The 17,784-nt window shown below is 48.2% G+C and overlaps 1 protein-coding gene across 4 annotated transcripts in view; it reads right to left on the bottom strand.

Annotated features, from left to right (window-relative positions):
• Nucleotides 1-17,218, bottom strand: part of CACNB3 (calcium voltage-gated channel auxiliary subunit beta 3) — a 31,946-nt gene extending 14,728 nt beyond the window's left edge. For 2 of the 4 annotated variants that reach the window (XM_060252845.1, XM_060252844.1), the window contains exons 1-2: nucleotides 14,312-14,597; nucleotides 3,445-3,567 (exon numbers count right to left, since the gene is read on the bottom strand). In XM_060252845.1, coding sequence (XP_060108828.1) covers nucleotides 3,445-3,567; nucleotides 14,312-14,356 — 168 coding nt within the window. In that variant the 5' untranslated portion in view covers nucleotides 14,357-14,597. Of the gene's footprint in view, nucleotides 1-3,444; nucleotides 3,568-14,311; nucleotides 14,598-15,887; nucleotides 16,043-17,120 lie in introns of those variants that run through there. The other 2 variants (XM_060252847.1, XM_060252846.1) reach the window with 2 other exon arrangements.
• Nucleotides 17,219-17,784: the final 566 nt, after the last annotated feature.

A 17,784-nucleotide genomic window follows, 5' to 3' on the forward strand; every position in this document is an offset into this window, starting at 1 on the left:
TGTTGTTGGAGGTATAACGAGAAAGAGAGGAGAACAGTGTGGTAGGTCACTTTGGGTCCCCATTAGGGAAAAGGAGAGTATAAGTATCTAAGTAAATACATAAAATAAGAACTGTCTTTAAGACTATATGCCCACCCATTCATCAAAGGCTCTCTTAAATAATCCCACCTTACATGCCCTCTTGGAAGCTGGCAAGGTGGCCTATTGTCTCCACGGAGTTGGAGCGCTGGTTGAAAAGAACAGGCTGAGACCTTTATAACTACACTCAGTGGGATGGGACCACAAGCAGATGTTGTTAGAAGAAACGTAACTGGTTCACGGGTTCATAGAAAGAGCAGTGGCCTTTAGCTTTGGCTTCAGAGCATACACAGTAGTTGCTGAGGCACTCTCTTTGACATCAGTGGTTCTCTCAGTTACAGTCTTTATCTCTTCCTCCATTGATTAATACCATTTTAGTGACTTGCTTAAAGAAAGGAGCCAATCAGTGATGAGACAAAATTGCCCCCACCCCAATTTTTGTGGTTTCAAGAAAAGGGGAAACAATATGGTACCACCTCAAAACAACTGAAAAGCAAACAGACCCTTCCACAAACAGCCAAGTGAAATAGGGGAAGTTGTTATCCCTTCTTGGTAGTAAAGTCTTCTCATCTGTGGAGCACATGATCAAACATGGATGTGGGAGCTGTAGAACAAATATTGTCTGACTATCTGCCCACAGGACAGAAGTCTTGGGTGTGTGCTCAATGCAAGGAGCTCCTGGTCCTCAGGGAATGAGTTCGTACCTTTGAGGCCGAGGTGACTGCCCTGGAGAAGCAGAGACGGTCAGTTAGGCACTCAGAGAAGACTCTCGGGGACGTATTAGATGAGCCCCGCTCTGAACGTGGCAGCCCCGTTGCTGCCAGGGAGTGTGAGGGTCGAGAGGGAACAGGGCACTGTGCTGAGGATAAGGGGAATGTGCCCTCAGAAGGGACCTCTTCTTCAGTTGGTTAGCGGAAATTCTTTCGCACCAAGGAACCATCCCTCGGCAGGGAGAGAGGGGGGGTCTTGGTAGCTGGTGATTCGATCCTTACGCAAGTAGACAGCTGGGTGGCAAAACCACATACTGACCGTATGGTGACTTGCTTGCCTGATGCGAAGGTAGCGGACATTACACGTGTAGTAGATAGGCTGATAGACAGTGCTGGGGAGGAGCCAGTGGTTGCGGTGCATGTTGGCACCAACGATGTGGGGAAATGCAGTCATGAGGTCCTGGAGGAAAAATTTAGGCTGCTAGGAGGGAGACTTAAGGCCAGGACTTCCAAGGTAGCCTTCTCAGAAGTGCTACCTGTTCCACGTATAAGGCAGGAGAGACAGGCAGGGGAGGCAGCCTGAGAGCAAGGCAGAGGCCCCGCACCGCTTCTTTCCCCTGCCCAAGACTTTCCCGTGCTGCGGAAAAGTCAAGCAGGGGAGATGTTTGCATGGAGGGCTCTTCAAGAGGAGCCCGCTGTACAAATGGGGCCATTTGGCCCTGCTCAGCTTTCCCACACCACAGGAAAGTTAAGCAGGAGTGGCGTTTGCATGAAGAGCTCCTCAAGAGGAGCTCTCCAAGCAAACGGGGCCCAATTTGGGCCAGCACTGGGGACCCTCCCCCACTGGGGGACAGGACCTCACCTGGGGCAGCAAAAACCCCAGCGCTGGCCCTGTTTGGGGAAAGGGTTTCTTTCACCACATTATGCCCTGGAATACGTCTCACAAGCGGCGATCCTCTTGCCTATGTTGTTTAACACCGATATGCGCCCCCTTGCCCAGCAAATGCAGAGCTTCGGGCTGCGTTGTCACCAATACACTGATGACACTGAGCTATATTTGTTGATGGATGGTCACCCAGGTGCCATCCAGAATATACTAGCCAAAGGCTTGGAGGATGTGGCTGGCTGGTTGAAAAAGAGTCAACTGAAATGAAATCCATTGAAGATGGAGGTCCTGTGCCTGGGTGGGTGGGAGGGATGGGATTGGGAATCCATCTCCCAGGTCTTGATGAGGCATTGTTATTACCAGCCCCAGCAGTGAATAGTTTGACTCATTATCAATGGAGGCCCAAGTTGTGAATGTTGCCAGACTTGCATTTTTTCATCTTTGGCAGGTCAAAGATGAACTGGCTCCCTACCTGTCTCCCCATGACCCAGCCACAGTGATCACCTCCAGGCTGGACTACTGTAATGTGCTCTACGCCAGACTACCCTTGTGATCAATCCAGAAATTACAGCATTCAATGAAATTGCTGAGCAGTCGGGTTAGAACGGATAAAAGGAAGTACTTCTTCATCCAAAGGGTGATTAACATGTGGAATTCACTGCCACAGGAGGTGGTGGCGGCTACAAGCAAAGACAGCTTCAAGAGGGGAATGGATAAGCATATGGAGCAGAGGTCCATCAGTGGCTATTAGCCACAACTTATTGTTGGAACTCTCTGTCTGGGGCAGTGATGCTCTGTATTCTTGTGCTTGGGGGGGGGGGGCACAGTGAAAGGGCTTCAAGTCCCACTGGTGGATCTCTTGATGGCACTTGGGTATTTTGGCCACTGTGTGAAACAAAGTGTTGGACTGGATGGGCCATTGGCCTGATCCAACATGGCTTCTTAACACAGCAGCGCATGTTCTCACAGGAACACAATTAAGAGCACATAAACACACTGGTTCCCAGTTGAATTCCAGATCAAGTTCAAAGTTTTAACCTTCAAAGCCCTATGTAACCTGGGATCAACATACCTTCAGAACCTTCTCTCTCCATACGTCCCCCAAAGAGCATTACCCTTGACAGACCAACACCTCCTGGTGATCCCCAGCCAAAAGAAGGTCTGCTTAACCACAATCAGAGCCAGAGCCTTCTTGGTTCTGGCACCAGCTTGGTTGGACACTCTGCTAGGTAAGGACCAGGCCCTGCAAGGACTTGCTACAGGTTTGCAGGGCTTTAAAATGGAGATGTTCTGCCAGGCTTATGGTTGAGATGGTGGAGCTCTACCAGTATTGGCCTCCCCAGTGCATTCTTATATTCCATCTTATATGAGTTTTACTCACCTGCCCACCTTCTGTAATATTGGCTTACCATCTGTTATGCACATATGCGGAGCAGCCTCAGAAATAGTTGTAATTAGCACTATAAATGAAATGGTTTTATAATTTGAATTTTAACCTATTACTGAGATTGTTTGATTGTCTTATCTCAGTTTATTATGTTGTGTTATATTGTGATTGCTGGATTGCTGTAACCCACCCTGAGCCTTACCATGCAGGAGGGTGGGCTAGAAATTTAAATAAATAAATAAATACTTTAAAAAAAATCTCCCCTTGATTAAAAATAATCAGAGTCACTTGGCAACAGTTCTTGCTCCTTCATGGGCCCAACTCCGCCTCACACAGTAGAACCTTGTATCTGCCAACATCATTAGCATCCTTCTCACCCATACCTTGGCCTTCTCAAGTTGCTGCTGGGCTTGACTCTCCACCTCGCGCTTCACACCCTCACGTTCCTCCTCTAACGACACGTCAGAGTCCAACGATGGACGGCTGGTATAGGAATCAGCTGAGCCCTGAGGAGATGGTAAAAATTTCAGTGATGTAACAGACTCCTAACTGGTGTTTAGGATACATCCTGATTCTAGGTATTGGGAGGATAGTGGCCAAGAACACTTCCCCCTCGATCATCCAGACCCTGCTCCTATTATATTTAACAGCAACTGGACACCCAGAAACAGAGCCAAAGAATCTTTCCCCCTCACATCTCTCTTAAGTCAGGAAAAGCTTCCATAATGACATTTCTGGGCATCAGGCTACCCTTAAAGGCACAGCAGCAGCCAGGACAAAGATAAAACTCAGTCAATTACAAAGTTCCCTGGTTCAAATCTCACTTCAGCCATGAATTCACTAGGTGGCCTCAGTAAACACACACCCCTCCCCCAAGTCTGCAATTTGGAGATAAAAACATTGACTTCCCCTCCTCCAGGATTACTGAGGCAACATATGTGTGAAGCACATTGAATACTGAAGCAGTGCCACAGAAATGCTAACAAATGCTAACTTGCCAACAATCATATTCCTGAGGCTCAGCAGCTAAAGTCTCTGTCACCACCCCATTCCTACCCTGCCACCATCCTTTACCCAATATATTGTTAATACCATCTACAGGATTGTAAAAGTACTTCCTCTTTCTCCAAACCTCACATTTCCAGCAAAGCCTTCCCAGCAACACTTTAGCCCTCATTCCCAGGGCTTTTTTGGTAGGAAAAAAACCCCAGTAGGAACTCATTTGCATATTAGACCACATCCCCTGATGTCACCATTGTTTCATGCAGGGCTTTTTTTTGTAGAAAAAGCCCAGCAGAAACTCAATTGTATATTACACCACACCCACGGACACCAAGCCTGCCGGCAATGCATTCCTGTGCTTCCTGTGCATTCCTGCTCAAAAAAAGCCCCGCTCACTCCCCATTGTTAATGACAGTTCACTGCACACACCTGCATTTACTTACATTCAGCCCTAATCTCCCCCTGTACTGTCTTACTCTTTGTTCACTTAGTTTCTAAATTCTTTGTGAGCAAGACAGTCCATACTGATTTTTTAAATACTATAAGGCAACCCTGTACATAACCGAGAAATTATGAAGTACTGTTGCTGTAAAGAGAGCCAGTTTGGTGTAGTGGTTAAGTGTGTGGACTCTTATCTGGGAGAACCGGGTTTGATTCCCCACTCCTCCACTTGCACCTGCTGGAATGGCCTTGGGTCAGCCATAGCTATCCAAGGAGTTGTCCTTGAAAGGGCAGCTGCTGTGAGAGCCCTCTCAGCCCCACCCACCTCACAGGGTGTCTGTTGTGGGGGGAGAAAACATAGGAGATTGTAAGCCGCTCTGAGTCTCTGATTCAGGCAGAAGGGTGGGGTATAAATCTGCAATCCTTCTTCTTCTTGCCAGCAGGACTGGGGGGATATGTTTGATCCCTTTAATAGGGGTTGTATGTGTCAAAATGGGGAGCTGAAGCTTTTCATTGCATGGAGATAAATAATATCACATGATAAATAACAGCCCATTAAGCTTCTAGTAAAGGGACATTTTCTCCAGGGCTGTTGGCACATACTATAAACAAATAAGTGACAAAGATGTTTAGGTTTCCTGATCAGAGAGTCTGCTATTGAAGCAAGATAGGAAAGCAGAGCAGGATGATGAGGGAATTTAATTAAAGAAGTGACAGGGATGTGATCCAGAAAGGAAAGAGTTAATGAGCAAGCAGCGGCATCCTGCCTACCCAATCAAAACCGCTGACAATCCGATTGCTAGTCTTGAAACCTGAGCCTGATGTTTCTTTAAAGGATATTGCTGAGATTGAGCCTGCAGGTCGATGCAGCAGTAATAACAATACTTTTAATTGATGCAGCATATGCCAAGGGTTCAAAGCACTTCACTTACACTATCTCCATAAGCCTTACAACAACCTGGTAAAGTGCAATGTAAGTGGATTGTCTCTTCCTGAAAGATAAGTTGCCCTAAAGGATGTTCCACTACAAGAAGGATCTCTTGGCAATTCTAAAAGGGGGCCAAAAGGATTCAGGGAAGATGCCACTCAGGAAGACCCAGCCGAACTATTCGTAAACCCCTGCTACTGCTCTTATACCAGACAGACTCCTGTTTTGCTTTCTAATAACTGCACATGAGGGAGAGAGGTGCCAGTTGCAGCAGCACCCTCTCTCTTCTCTGAAGGGCAAAATGCTTCTGCCCAAACTGCCTTCTGCAAATCAACTGAAAGGCATCAGAGCTTGGAATCTGACAACTATGTCAAAGTTCCCACAGTCCTTTGAGAAGAAACAGGATAGGGGGTTGTTGAAGGCAGAAGTCATGTCTATATCCCTTCTGCTTTTTCTGTTTTCATACATTTAAGATGCTCAGCCTTAGAAATGTTACAGTTGATAGATAAAACGTCCACCTCTTTTTGGCACTCATTCCAGCTTCCAGAAGGTCACCTTAGATGTTTGTCTCCCCTTGGAAACAAAAGTGTTTGCTTGGACAACACAAAATTCATAAACTGCAAGACATGTTTTTCCTAAGACTTTGTTTCTTCAGGGACAGCAGGAGGATGATTTTAAAAAAAAAAGTCTCCTCCCAGGAAGCCAGCTTCTTTGCTCCCCCCTTCCCGTGTCCAACAGTTTGGCACCAAAATGTGATGCTGAACCAGTGCAGGGGCTGAACACCAGACTTGGCACCCCTCCCCCCAGCCATGAGGATGGTGGCGCTCTCCAGGGAGAGAGGGAGGGGAATGGGAGACAGCACCACAGCAACGCAAACTACAGGGAGGGTGTGCCAGTATCAGGGACTGAGTAAACACACCCGCTCTTCAGCACAAAAGCAGCAAAGTCACAGGGAGAGGTTGACATTCCAAATGGATATGAGAAAGGAGAGATGCTGGACAGCTCATCATTGCTGCATGTAAGTCCTTTCCATGAAAACAGCATGAGTTCTCACAAGCAATGACCACACACACAGTTGCATTACACCCAGCAGGAAGATGCCACCCAATATGGATCTCTGATGCACGTACCTGTGATGAGACAGACAGTGCACAAGCCATGTATGGAAACTAGGCTTGTGCTAAGTTGGAAATCAAATGTGGAACAGAGGGGTACAAATGGCAGACAGTTCTTTGCCTCAAAGAGAATTTGCTCCAACCCGTCAGCCAGGAGTTCAGAAAATCTTTTCTTTCTACCTTGTGGTCTGTCCACAAAAGGAACTAGTGCTATTTGAGGTTCGACACCACATATTCCACAAGATGGAAGTACGTCCTCTCTACTTTGAAAGAGTCACTGCAGGACAAGAAGGTGCCTGCTGAGCTCAGGAGGGAAGAGAACTAGACGTCCAGTTTGGTGTAGTGGTTAAGTATGCGGACTCTTATCTGGGAGAACCGGGTTTGATTCCCCACTCCTCCACTTGCACCTGCTAGCATGGCCTTGGGTCAGCCATAGCTCTGGCAGAGGTTGTCCTTGAAAGGGCAGCTGCTGTGAGAGCCCTTTCCAGCCCCACCCACCTCACAGGATGTCTGTTGTGGGGGAGGAAGGTAAAGGAGATTGTGAGCCGCTCTGAGACTCTTTGGAGTGGAGGGCGGGATATAAATCCAATATCTTCATCTTCTTCTTCTTCTTTGCACTCCACACAAAACCACAGAAACCAGTAAACTGGGGAAGGGAATCAAGCCAGAGGGAAGGAAAGAGGACTCTTCATATCAAGGATGAAGATAAACTTTTGACCCTCTCTTGCTTGCCAGGTTTAATTTTTTAAAAGGAAGGCACAAAGTCTGCCTGGGAACCCTTCTGACTATTCCCCAAAGTATATGATTTGGCTAGGTTTGTTCAATAGTGAATAAACTTTGTACAAGCTTAAATACTCTTCCCCAAGTTTTAGAATGGTTTTAATGTCATAATGTTGTAAGACTCATCTGTCCCCTTCTGTTGCCATCTCCCACCAGCAGATTAAGACTTTTTTTTGTTTTGTTTGGCCTTCCTTCAGTGATCCCTCTGGCACTATGCTGCAATTGTCTTTGAATGTATTTTAGCTTGGGCTTTAATGATATGTTTTTGTTTGGATTTAATGGTTTTAAGACATGTTTTTATCATGTATGTTTTCAATTTGTTAGCTACCTTGATGGCCTTAATGAGGACAGAAATGTAAGTGATACGTTTTGTAAATGAATTAAATCAGAGGAACCCATAACCTGCTTTTAATACAACATAATGTTTGCATTATTATTTCACAATACAGTTAAATACAAAAGGTCAAAACATTAGAACTGGCCAATGTGTCAAACATGTGGCTCCAAAAAATCCATGAACAAATCCCATCTATGCAGAGGATATATTGTCAGTCCTTTTCCTTTCACTAGGTTCTCCTGGCATTATGATATAGACCATGACCAAGTCCTCATCTTCTGAAACAGTTCTGGAGATAAGCTGACTGAAATGAAGTCCTGCCAAGCACCCTTTTAGGGTTGCCAGGTCCAATTCAAGAAATATCTGGGGGTGGAACCAGGAGACATTGGGGGTGGAATCAGAAGTAAGGCTGTGACAAGCATGATTGAACTCCAAAGGGAGTTCTGGCCATCACATTTAAAGGGACCACACACCTTTTAATTGCCTCCCCTCCATTGGAAATAATGGATAGAGGCACCTTCTTTTGGGTCTCATAGAATTGGACCCCCTGGTCCAATCTTTTTGAAACTTGGAGGGTGTTTTGAGGAGAGGCATCAGATGCTATACTGCAAATTTGGCAGCAGCTGCAACAAATGCTAAAAATGCACCCTTTCACATTTAACAAATGAAAGGGAAAGCCCAAAGTGATCAGGAACTAAAAGACACCATCACTACCTGCTTACTTTCCATTTCCTTTCAAACTACAGTGGCCTTGACATAGCACACTTAGATCACAATTTTGGAGTTTCCTGGTATCTCAGTCTCAAGCTAATATTCTGTCCTCCAATATGAAGCTTTGCTTTAGGTTCAGCGTAGTCTGTGGTCAGTTTATGGCCACTGCAACAGCAGTTCCAGACATCCAGAAAGTGACACATGCTAACCTCTCAGGGTGGGGACTCCAACAAGTTTTGTCTTGAGAGACACACTATGTTTAGCTGCAGACGTGCAGATCTGCATTTTGAAGGCTGTGATCTGAAGCAGCAGGTGGAGGGGCTGCTCCTTTTGCTGCTCAAAATTGCTGGAAGGGAAAGGATTAAGTGGACCCTTTCCACCACTGGTCTGCAGCTCTAAAGTGCAGTTTCTCAAAGCATTTCCTTTAAAGTCAGTGTTTCATTACTCACATTGTGCATATTGTACTGTTTCTCCCTTATTGTAAAGATGTTATGCCAGAATAGTTGAATAGCAACAATGTAGATGCATTTAATTCCAAGGTGTCCAGATGTTTGCAATTTAGCACTGCCTGCTATATGCTTGCTTCTGTACCTATAATGCCTGCTCAAGCTGTACAAACATACATGCATTTATTATGAAGAATCCACATGAATCCACGAAGCTTCCTTATTCTGAATCAGACCTTTGGTCCATCATGGCCAGTATTGTCTACCCTGACTGGCAGCAGCTCCCTGGGTCTTAGGTGAAGATCATAAAATCATAGACTTGGAAGAGACCTCCAGGGTTGTCTAACCCCCTGAACAATGCAGAAACTTCACATATACCTCCCATGCACACATACATCCCCAGTGACCCCTGCTTCATGTGCAGAAGATGGCAAAAACCTCCAGGATCCCTGGCCAAACTGCATTTCCCTGAGCATCTAAGAAAGGGCCACAAGAACTAAACAATGATGCAACCCTTCCTGCCCTCCTTCTCATGATCTGCCTAATTCACAGAAACAGCAATGCTGTCAGACGGCCATCTAGCCTCTGCTTAAAAACCTCCAAGGAAGGAGAGCCCACCTGCTCCCGAGCAACCACACTAATGTTTATCCAGAAACTCTTTTGATTTAATTTCAACCCGTTGGTTTTGCTTCAACCTTCTGGGGCAACAGAAAACAACTCTGCACCATCCTCTATATGACAGCCCTTTAAATACTTGACGATGGTAATCATATCACCTCTTAGTCGTCTCCTCTCCAGGCTAAACGTACCCAGCTCCTTCATCCTTTCCTCATAGGACTTGGTCTCCAGACCCCTCACCATCTTTGTTGCCCTCCTCTGGACACATTCCAGTTTGTCTATACCTTTCCTAAATTGTAGTTCCCAAAACTGAACACAATATTCTAGGTGAGATCTAACCAGATCTTTCACATCACCAGATTCCCTAAACCGAAGATGTTGGGGATTGAACCTGGGACCTTCTGCATACCAAGCAGGTGTTCTGCTATTGAGCCATGCCCCCCCCCCCCAGACATGCGCTTACAAATCAGGACTCAACACCAAGTATACTATCTTAATTAAGTCACCCTGAACTCAGTGCACCAAATCAGGTGTTGAACTGATTGAGGGGAAGATGTATACTTTGGGAGTAAGCCCTGCCGTAAGTCTTTTGAGCTTTCTATCTCTAAAAGAAAAGGGCAGTTTTTAACTTGCCACTGTTTGGGAAGGGCAGAGACTAGAGGACATAAGCAAAGTACAATATGCATACAATACGTCTTGTTGCTTCTCATGCCTTAATCTGACCTTTGGCCTGAAATGAAAGCAGAGAGGGTGAGAGATAGCTCTAATGACACCATGGATCATTTCTACTTGGATACTGGGATAATTTCTAAAACAAGTATTCTAGAGTGCAAGCTTATCTTAAAACCATGCCAAGTGCTTTAATGTCAGGTCACACTATAGACATGAAGGGCCAGAAAAAAATGTGGGGGGACAATTTTTTCCATGAACTTAACCAATTGTTCAAATGGAAAAAATGGGAAATTTGTGGGAACACTAAAAATATTCAGACAAAACATTTTCTCTTTTGGAATGAGAGAAGTGCTTTGGAAGATAAGGTTTCATTTATTCAAAATATATAACATGAACATTTTATGAAGACCATCTGCAGCATTACATAAAAAATTCCTAAGTATACTGTAGACATATATAACATATTTTCAAGAAAATATTTCTTACTTAAATGTAAATAATTTCAGAAACAATAAGTATGCTATAATTCATGTAATGTTAATACATTATTAAGGAGTTCAGTGTATTCATAGCTATCACTTGGTATTAAAATATGATGCTAGGTCTTTTGTGTACTTTTCTGTCCCCATAATACTTATTCTTTGGTTTACTACAAAACTCATTCTCTACTTCCAACTTCTATTTCTCCCTGCCTTTCAGCTGGTAAAAACTAAGATGCATGTACTATGGCAGCAGAGGGTTGAGCATTTGCAGCTGTCCCTCAGTTACTGGGCATATTTGCAGTCTTGCTTATAAAAAACAAATGCCACAGTCCTAAGAACACTTTCCAGGGAAGTATGCCCCACTTAATAACATGGGACTTCTGAGTGAACCTTCTTAAGGACTGCAGTTATACTTGATTTCTAAATTCCATAAACATGTCAAATTTTATATACTAACCAAGTTATAAATTATGCTGTGTATATTGTTAAAGCAATACATTTAGGTTTGATAGGAAAATATTGTAAATATTTCAGTTTTTCTCAAATCCCTCCCTATTTCATGGCTTCAAAATTTCTGGAAATTTTACATCCCTAGATCTGTTGCACAGGAACTAGCTATGGTTACTCAGTGATGAGACAAAGACTCTGCACATAGTCAATACCTGCCTGTCTCTTCTTTGTCACCACTTCACATGTTCCAATGTTATTACAGGTACCAAGACTACAGCCTTGTTGAAATTAAACCCTAGAGAGACCTTCTCTTTGGATGTATGTCTGGTGTATGGGTACCATGTTTGTACCCACCTGGTTTGAACACATGAGCACATGAAGCTGCCTTATACTGAATCAGACCCTTGGGCCATCAAAGTCAATAATGTCTGCTCAGACTGGAAACAGTTCTCCAGGGTCTCAGGCTGAGGTATTTCACATTACATTCTTCCTGATCTTTTTAACTGGAGATGCTGGGGATTGAACCTGGGACCTTCTGCATGCCAAGCAGATGCTCTGCCAGTGACCTACAGCTCCCCAAGATGGTCTGAACTAAACTCTCCTAGATGGCCTGAACAAACTGGACTTGGAGCCATAAATGGCAAATCCTTAAATGCTCCCATCTTCCCCCTCCCTGGTGCAACTTTCTGGTTCAGTCTGTGAAATCATAGCTGCAACTATAGTCCTGCTGAGAAGAAATGAAACTCAGTCAAATAATTTAAGATGCAAGCTGTCAATGACTAGCAAACCATCCCTCTACCTCCACCACTTTGCCAAGCTTCCTTCCCATCATGGTCATCTCACTTGTCATGCCAGCTAACCTGAGCACATTCTTTTTTTGCAAAGGAGACAAATACAAACATTTTGTATTAAACCAGATGTGCACTGCTCATCAACTGTCTACCACAGGTAAGGGATGCTGTGGGTCACAGCGAGCAGCAAGGAGGTGGGCAGAATTGTGGTTCTCACTTGCATCAGCTTGATTTAGCCTGATTCGCAGAGTCAAGCCCCGGGGGCAGGAAAGAAAGTCACACCAATATCTAGTATCTCAGAGCCAAGTTACAAGTGACACTGGAGGTTCATGAGTGGATCCCCAGATATGTCATTTTGCTGCAGAATGCAACTTAGGAAGGAGAAGAAAGATACAGATCAAGCCACAGTTCTGTGAAAGGGGGGCAGCTTTTCTCCTGTTATGCCTCTCCCAAGCAGAGATGGTCCCCAATGAGCTCTTTTTAGCCCAATGGTGGGGGTGGGGAAGACAGGCACATTATAGGTACCTGTCTTCTTCCCTGCTGGGGCCCAGAGGAGGCATTTCTGATCAGGAAACCATCCCAAGGGAAGAAGCACTACCCTCCTGCCCTCTAGCCTCAGTCTATATCAGACCCCCTCATGACTCCTTTTTGCAGATAAATCACATCAGGAAATCTGATTACAGATTCCTAGTGCCACATGTACTTTTTGCTCTCAGTCTAGAGATAAGATGCTGATGGTGCTTCCTCCTTTACCAGAACTTTATTTGACTGGGCTTGAGATACTGTTGCAGCAGGCAAGTGCAAGTTACCAAGATTGGAGTTAGCCATGATTCAGACTCTTGTTTCTTCTTCAGTTGGCTTTTTTGCCCCATTCAATGCCTGAGAAGTGGCACAACCAGCTTCTGTAGGCCAGGAAACTAGGTTGGAAATGGGGGAGTGGGGGTGATAAAGAAGGTCTGTAAGAATCCCTGGCTGGCCTGTTGGGACATGCGATCTGGACTATATTCCTCAATTACTTCCTGCCCCTGCATTAACTATCCCAATTTGGCTATCCTTATTCCTTCTCTCTTCATGCTGAGCATATGATGCGTAAGAAAAGGGGAGGAAAGCTTGTATGTTGCAACAGTCTTTAAGAAGTGTTTCTGACTGAGATAAGAGGTGCTAAAATGGGAGGGGAGAGAATGGAACAACTCATACTTCTAGCAGTGGGCCCACGTAGAGTGTTGTTGTTTCTGCACCTCCCCCCCTCCCCAGCCCAGGCAGACTCTGGGAAATGCCAGCCCCCCCACAGCCCCGTTCCATCAAGTCATCTGATCATCCACCTCCTCCTGCTGGCACCCACCCACGCATTTCAAAGCCAAAGCAGCTGTGCCCGTGGTGTATTCCTGACCCCAACCAGGTGGGCAGGAAGTATGAGGTCTGGGCATGATAAGTAGTGCTCCAGTATCCTGCAGGGAGCCCCAGACCTGTCTTATTATTGATGGACTCCTATAGAGGTTGGCAAAGAGGTTCGGTCCAGACCTTGCTCAAGGGGCTTGCAGAAGGTTTCCCAGGTCACTTACCCCCTTCCCTCTCATGGATTAACCCATACTTCTCTTACCCCAGTCCAACCAAACACCCTGCAAACTTTCTACAGCTGCAATTTGGTGAGCAAGTACCCGGCTGAAAGCCACAAGGAACATGCTGAAACACTACCTCTTCTTTCAGAATAGCATTATTTTGGAGATCCCACTTCAAGGAATATCTGCACTTTTCCTCGCTCACTTCCCAAAAGGGGTAGGAGGAGCTCCAGTCAGAAATCTGTTGCACAAGGGCTAGCTCAGCTAGGCTGCCATACACACGGATTGAGCCTGCACAGTCCTCTGCTCCTGGCTCGAGAAAGCAAGAAGCATGATCTTGACAAGAAACTGCATGGGAGGATGTCAGGACTGGCCACAACTACTATAGATATCATGCACTAGACTCCCCAGCCAACAGGGGGAGCTGTTAAACAAATGTTCACTTCCATGGGAAGCCCTCCACCCAGCCATAACCAATGCATTCCCATCTGCCCCCACACACATCTCAGATCCTTCAGGAGAACCTATAAGCTCTTGTTTGTCTCAACAGTAATTGAAGTCACAGAAAACAACCCCTTTACCATCAACACCCATAACTATGAAATTCCCTCAACATACCTTGCTGCTCCCAATCCAACATACTTTTGTCCCCCCTCAACATGCCTTACTGTTCCTCTATCAAAGATGTCCAATATACAGACAAGGAGCCAGCTGCGATAGAGCCATAAACAAATATGTACATCATCTCCCTTCAACCCCCCAGGACCCCCCCCCTGGACTCTCTGCCTCAACCTTGTCACATCACTGCAATAGTCTCAAAGCTCACCGCCCTGATGGGAGAAAAAGGCAATGCCAGGTTCTTCTCTGGGGGTGGCTCCCATGCCTAAAATAACCCCTTCTAGCAGCCTGTCGACTCACCACCTCGGAGTCTTCGAATCCATGGAGATAGGAGTCGTCATACATGGGGGAAAAAAGAAACGTTCAGATACCAGGGTAGGGGAAGACGGAGAAAAGTGTTAGCTCTTCCAAAGGGATGGGTGTCCAGTGCTGTGCCCCCCCGCCCCTGTTGGGTTGGGGGCTGCAAATGGCATACAATCACAAAGCTTGCTCAGTCCGCTGTCTACTGGATCCCCACCCTGGATGCTCTCAAGCTCTTCGCTCAGCTGCAACGGAAAAAACAATAGTGCCCACCCACCAGCCCTCCCCTGGGGGCAGGCACAGAGATGGGCAAGTATGGGAGGGAGCCAGGCACTGCTCCTGGACTGTCTGGATCTGCCTGAACCTTTTAGGGGAGGCACAAAAGGGAAAGGGTGGTCAAATGCCAAGGGGCGTGGTACAGATAGCAGGAAGGTACTGAAAAGGAGAGAAGAACTGAATGTAAAAGTCTTGCAGGGCCATCCTTGTGTGGAATGGGTGAGTGCACACTGTCATTTGCCCCTGACTCCAAACTGGTTGGAGAGCATCAAAACAATCCAGGCAGGCAGGCAGATACCTGGCAAGCACCCTAAGCAAAGGATGCAGGAGGGGAAATCCTTTGTGTCTATTGGCCCAGTACAGGTCAGAGTAACTAAAGGGATTGGTGTGGGAGGGAACAGAAGACATAGATGAAGATGAAGAAAATGATGAAGAAGAGACCAGCTGGATCCTTTCCTGGCACTTCTGCTCCCCAGTTCTCTTCCCACCAGCTTCTATCCTAACTCCAGATATCCTGAATCTGCACATCACTTAACTGGTCAACTTCAGCCCCAACGTAGACCTCCCCACCCAGGCTCCCTACCCACCACCAGCTGGATCTGCAGGACAGACCAGAACCCACTCCTGAGGCCCACCTTCTCGGACATATCCTGCTCCATCCCTTCACTGACTCCTCTAAGCTCAGCTTTATCCCACTCCTAAGAGAGATCCTCACCAGCCTACTTCCACCGGGACAGGCACTGACTGCCTTCTGGAGAAAGCTACTCCACCGAGTATGGGCCATGTGGCCTGGGGGCAGGAGGGGGAAGTGGGAAGGAAAGGAAGTGGTTTTGCAGGAACTGGGGCCAGATGGGGATTTCCCCCCTGCTCCGTCTCTGGCTGCCTGCTGGAACTGGTGGCACTAGCAAACCACTCCCCTTTTCCCATTGCAAGTTGGGGTGATGCCCAGTAACACCCCCCCCCCCCCCATCAAATCTAATAAGATATTTCACACACCAGACAGACTTTGCGAAAGGGATCTACATCGTCCTCCTAGCATGCGATCCCAGCTCAGAATCTACACAATCGGGGGTGGGAAGGAGGAGAAGAGGCAGGAGGGGAAAGGATGCACCGCCGCCTGGTTCTCCCGCCCCTGAATGTGCCAGGAATTGCCACGGGGGTGGGTGGAGAATCCGGGGTAGGAGAGATGCTGGGAAGGACCCGCATTTCGCCGGAGTGTTTCTGGGGAGCGGGGCGGGGAAGGAGAGGAGAGGAGAGGAGAGGCGGGAGGCGGCAGCTGCGCGCTTGCCTGGGAAGTTACCTCGTTGAGCAGGAAGGTTGCGCTGGAGTCAGAAAAAGACATAGACGGGCGGGGAGGGAGCCGGCCGGCCGGGCCCGGGGTGCGATGCCAGCGGGGAGGGAAGGAAGGAAGGAGGGAGGGCTGGCAGCGCCCCCGCCCTCGACGCTCGCCCTGCCGCGCCGCCGCCGCCGCCTCCAAGCGCCTGCCTCGCTCGGCCTTTGCCGCTGCCTCGCCTCCGCCGCCGCCTCCACCTCCCCACGATCGCTGTGCGCGCCGCCGCCACCGCCGCGCATCCCTCGCCTCGCCTCTCCCCTCCCGCTCCGCTCCGCGCCGTCCGGATAATGGACTCGGGGACGTGCCAAGCGCGAGATAATCACATTAGGCGGGGATGCGCGGCGCGAGGGAGCCTCCGACAGCCGCTGCTGCTGCCCCCCCCCGTGGGGATTTCGAGGCTGGAGGCAGAAGGAGAGGCGACCCCCAACCCGCCCCCCCCCTCCGCCCCGCCATTGCCGTCTCCCACTCGCTCAAGCAGCAGCCCCTCGGCCCCTTCGCCAAGCCCCGGCAGGGGAGGGGAGGGGAGGGGAGGCTCAGCGGGCAGATGCAGAGGCCAGGCCAGGCCACGCCAGGCTCCCTGGGGAAGGGCGGCCCAAGCAGGAGGAGGCCTCGAGCTTGGTTTTGCAGCCCTGCTGCGAGGGGGAGAAGTGGGGCAAGAGCTCTGCAGCGCAGCGAGGCCCAGGGCTCTGCTTCCTTCTGGCCCTGCCAGGGGTCCGGCGGGAAAAGCTCCTGGCTCTGCTCTACTGGTCAGACATCGAGAGCAGCTCTGGAGTCCTGCTAACCAGAATGAAGGAAGCATATAGCTCTTGGGGGGGGGGGGGCAGTAGGGACTACGCACCTGAGCCTATCCAGGAGTGGGGCAGCCCCAGCAATGGCAGTCATTGTTTTAGCCAGAAGGGAGCATTGCAGGGGTAGAAGGGTGTAAGCGGGGTGGGGAGGATACAGGCATGCTCTTCTGCTTCTCAGCGCAGCTGTGGGTTGTGCCAGCCACTGTGGCCAGGGCCCTCAAAGCTGCATGGAAAACTTCACTGTTCTCCTCGGCAGCGCTGGCTCGCCTGAGGACTCAGCCCACGGCCACTTTCCCTAGCCACAGTTCTCAGCTCTCTCACCTGGGTGCACTTTCCAGGTTACCTCCAGGCTCTCCCAGCCCATCCCCCAAGAGACCCATGCAGCCACACAGACTGGCAGTGCCCCCGTTACCTCATTGAGCAGGAAGACACTGGAGTTGGAGAGAGACATGCAGGGTGTCTGTTTTGCTGGAGGAGAGTGGCACTGACTGGCTTGCTGCCTACCTTCCTCATGAACCTAGCTCAGCTCGCAGGGCAGACGGGAAGCCCGGCCCACAGGGATTCTCATGGGATGGGGAGCGAGCAGCCCACAGGCTCAGGGGCACGAGCAAATTGAGAAACAGTGCACGAGCACGAGAGGTTCTTCCCTACACTGTGGTCTTGTGGCACTCTGTGCCAGCTCCACATTGGCTCCCAGGCTCTGGTGCCTGCATCTTAAGGTTTGCTATAGACCACCATCGCATAGTTCCAGGCACTTGGCTTACAGAGTGTGGTGGAACAGTACAGCCGGCTGTTTGTGCAAGAATGCATTTCAGCATCCCATAGGCTCATCGTATGCACCTTTAGCTTACGGCTCTCGAGTTCTTGTGGTACTTCCTAGGAACCCCATGCAGTAGCATAACACTGTCAAGGGGCCTGCTTGTGAAAGTGGGTCAGTACCCACAAGGAGTTTTGTGCATATTTCTCCAAGGTGCCAAAAGTAAAAATCTCATAGCACAGTGGAACGATCGCTTCCAGGTCAAGGGTTGAAATCAATAGGTGGGCCCAAGCAAAGATGATACTTGTGGGGGATCCCT

The sequence above is a fragment of the Heteronotia binoei genome, chromosome 13, assembly GCF_032191835.1.
Source record: "Heteronotia binoei isolate CCM8104 ecotype False Entrance Well chromosome 13, APGP_CSIRO_Hbin_v1, whole genome shotgun sequence".
In the NCBI taxonomy this organism is placed as follows: domain Eukaryota; kingdom Metazoa; phylum Chordata; class Lepidosauria; order Squamata; family Gekkonidae; genus Heteronotia; species Heteronotia binoei.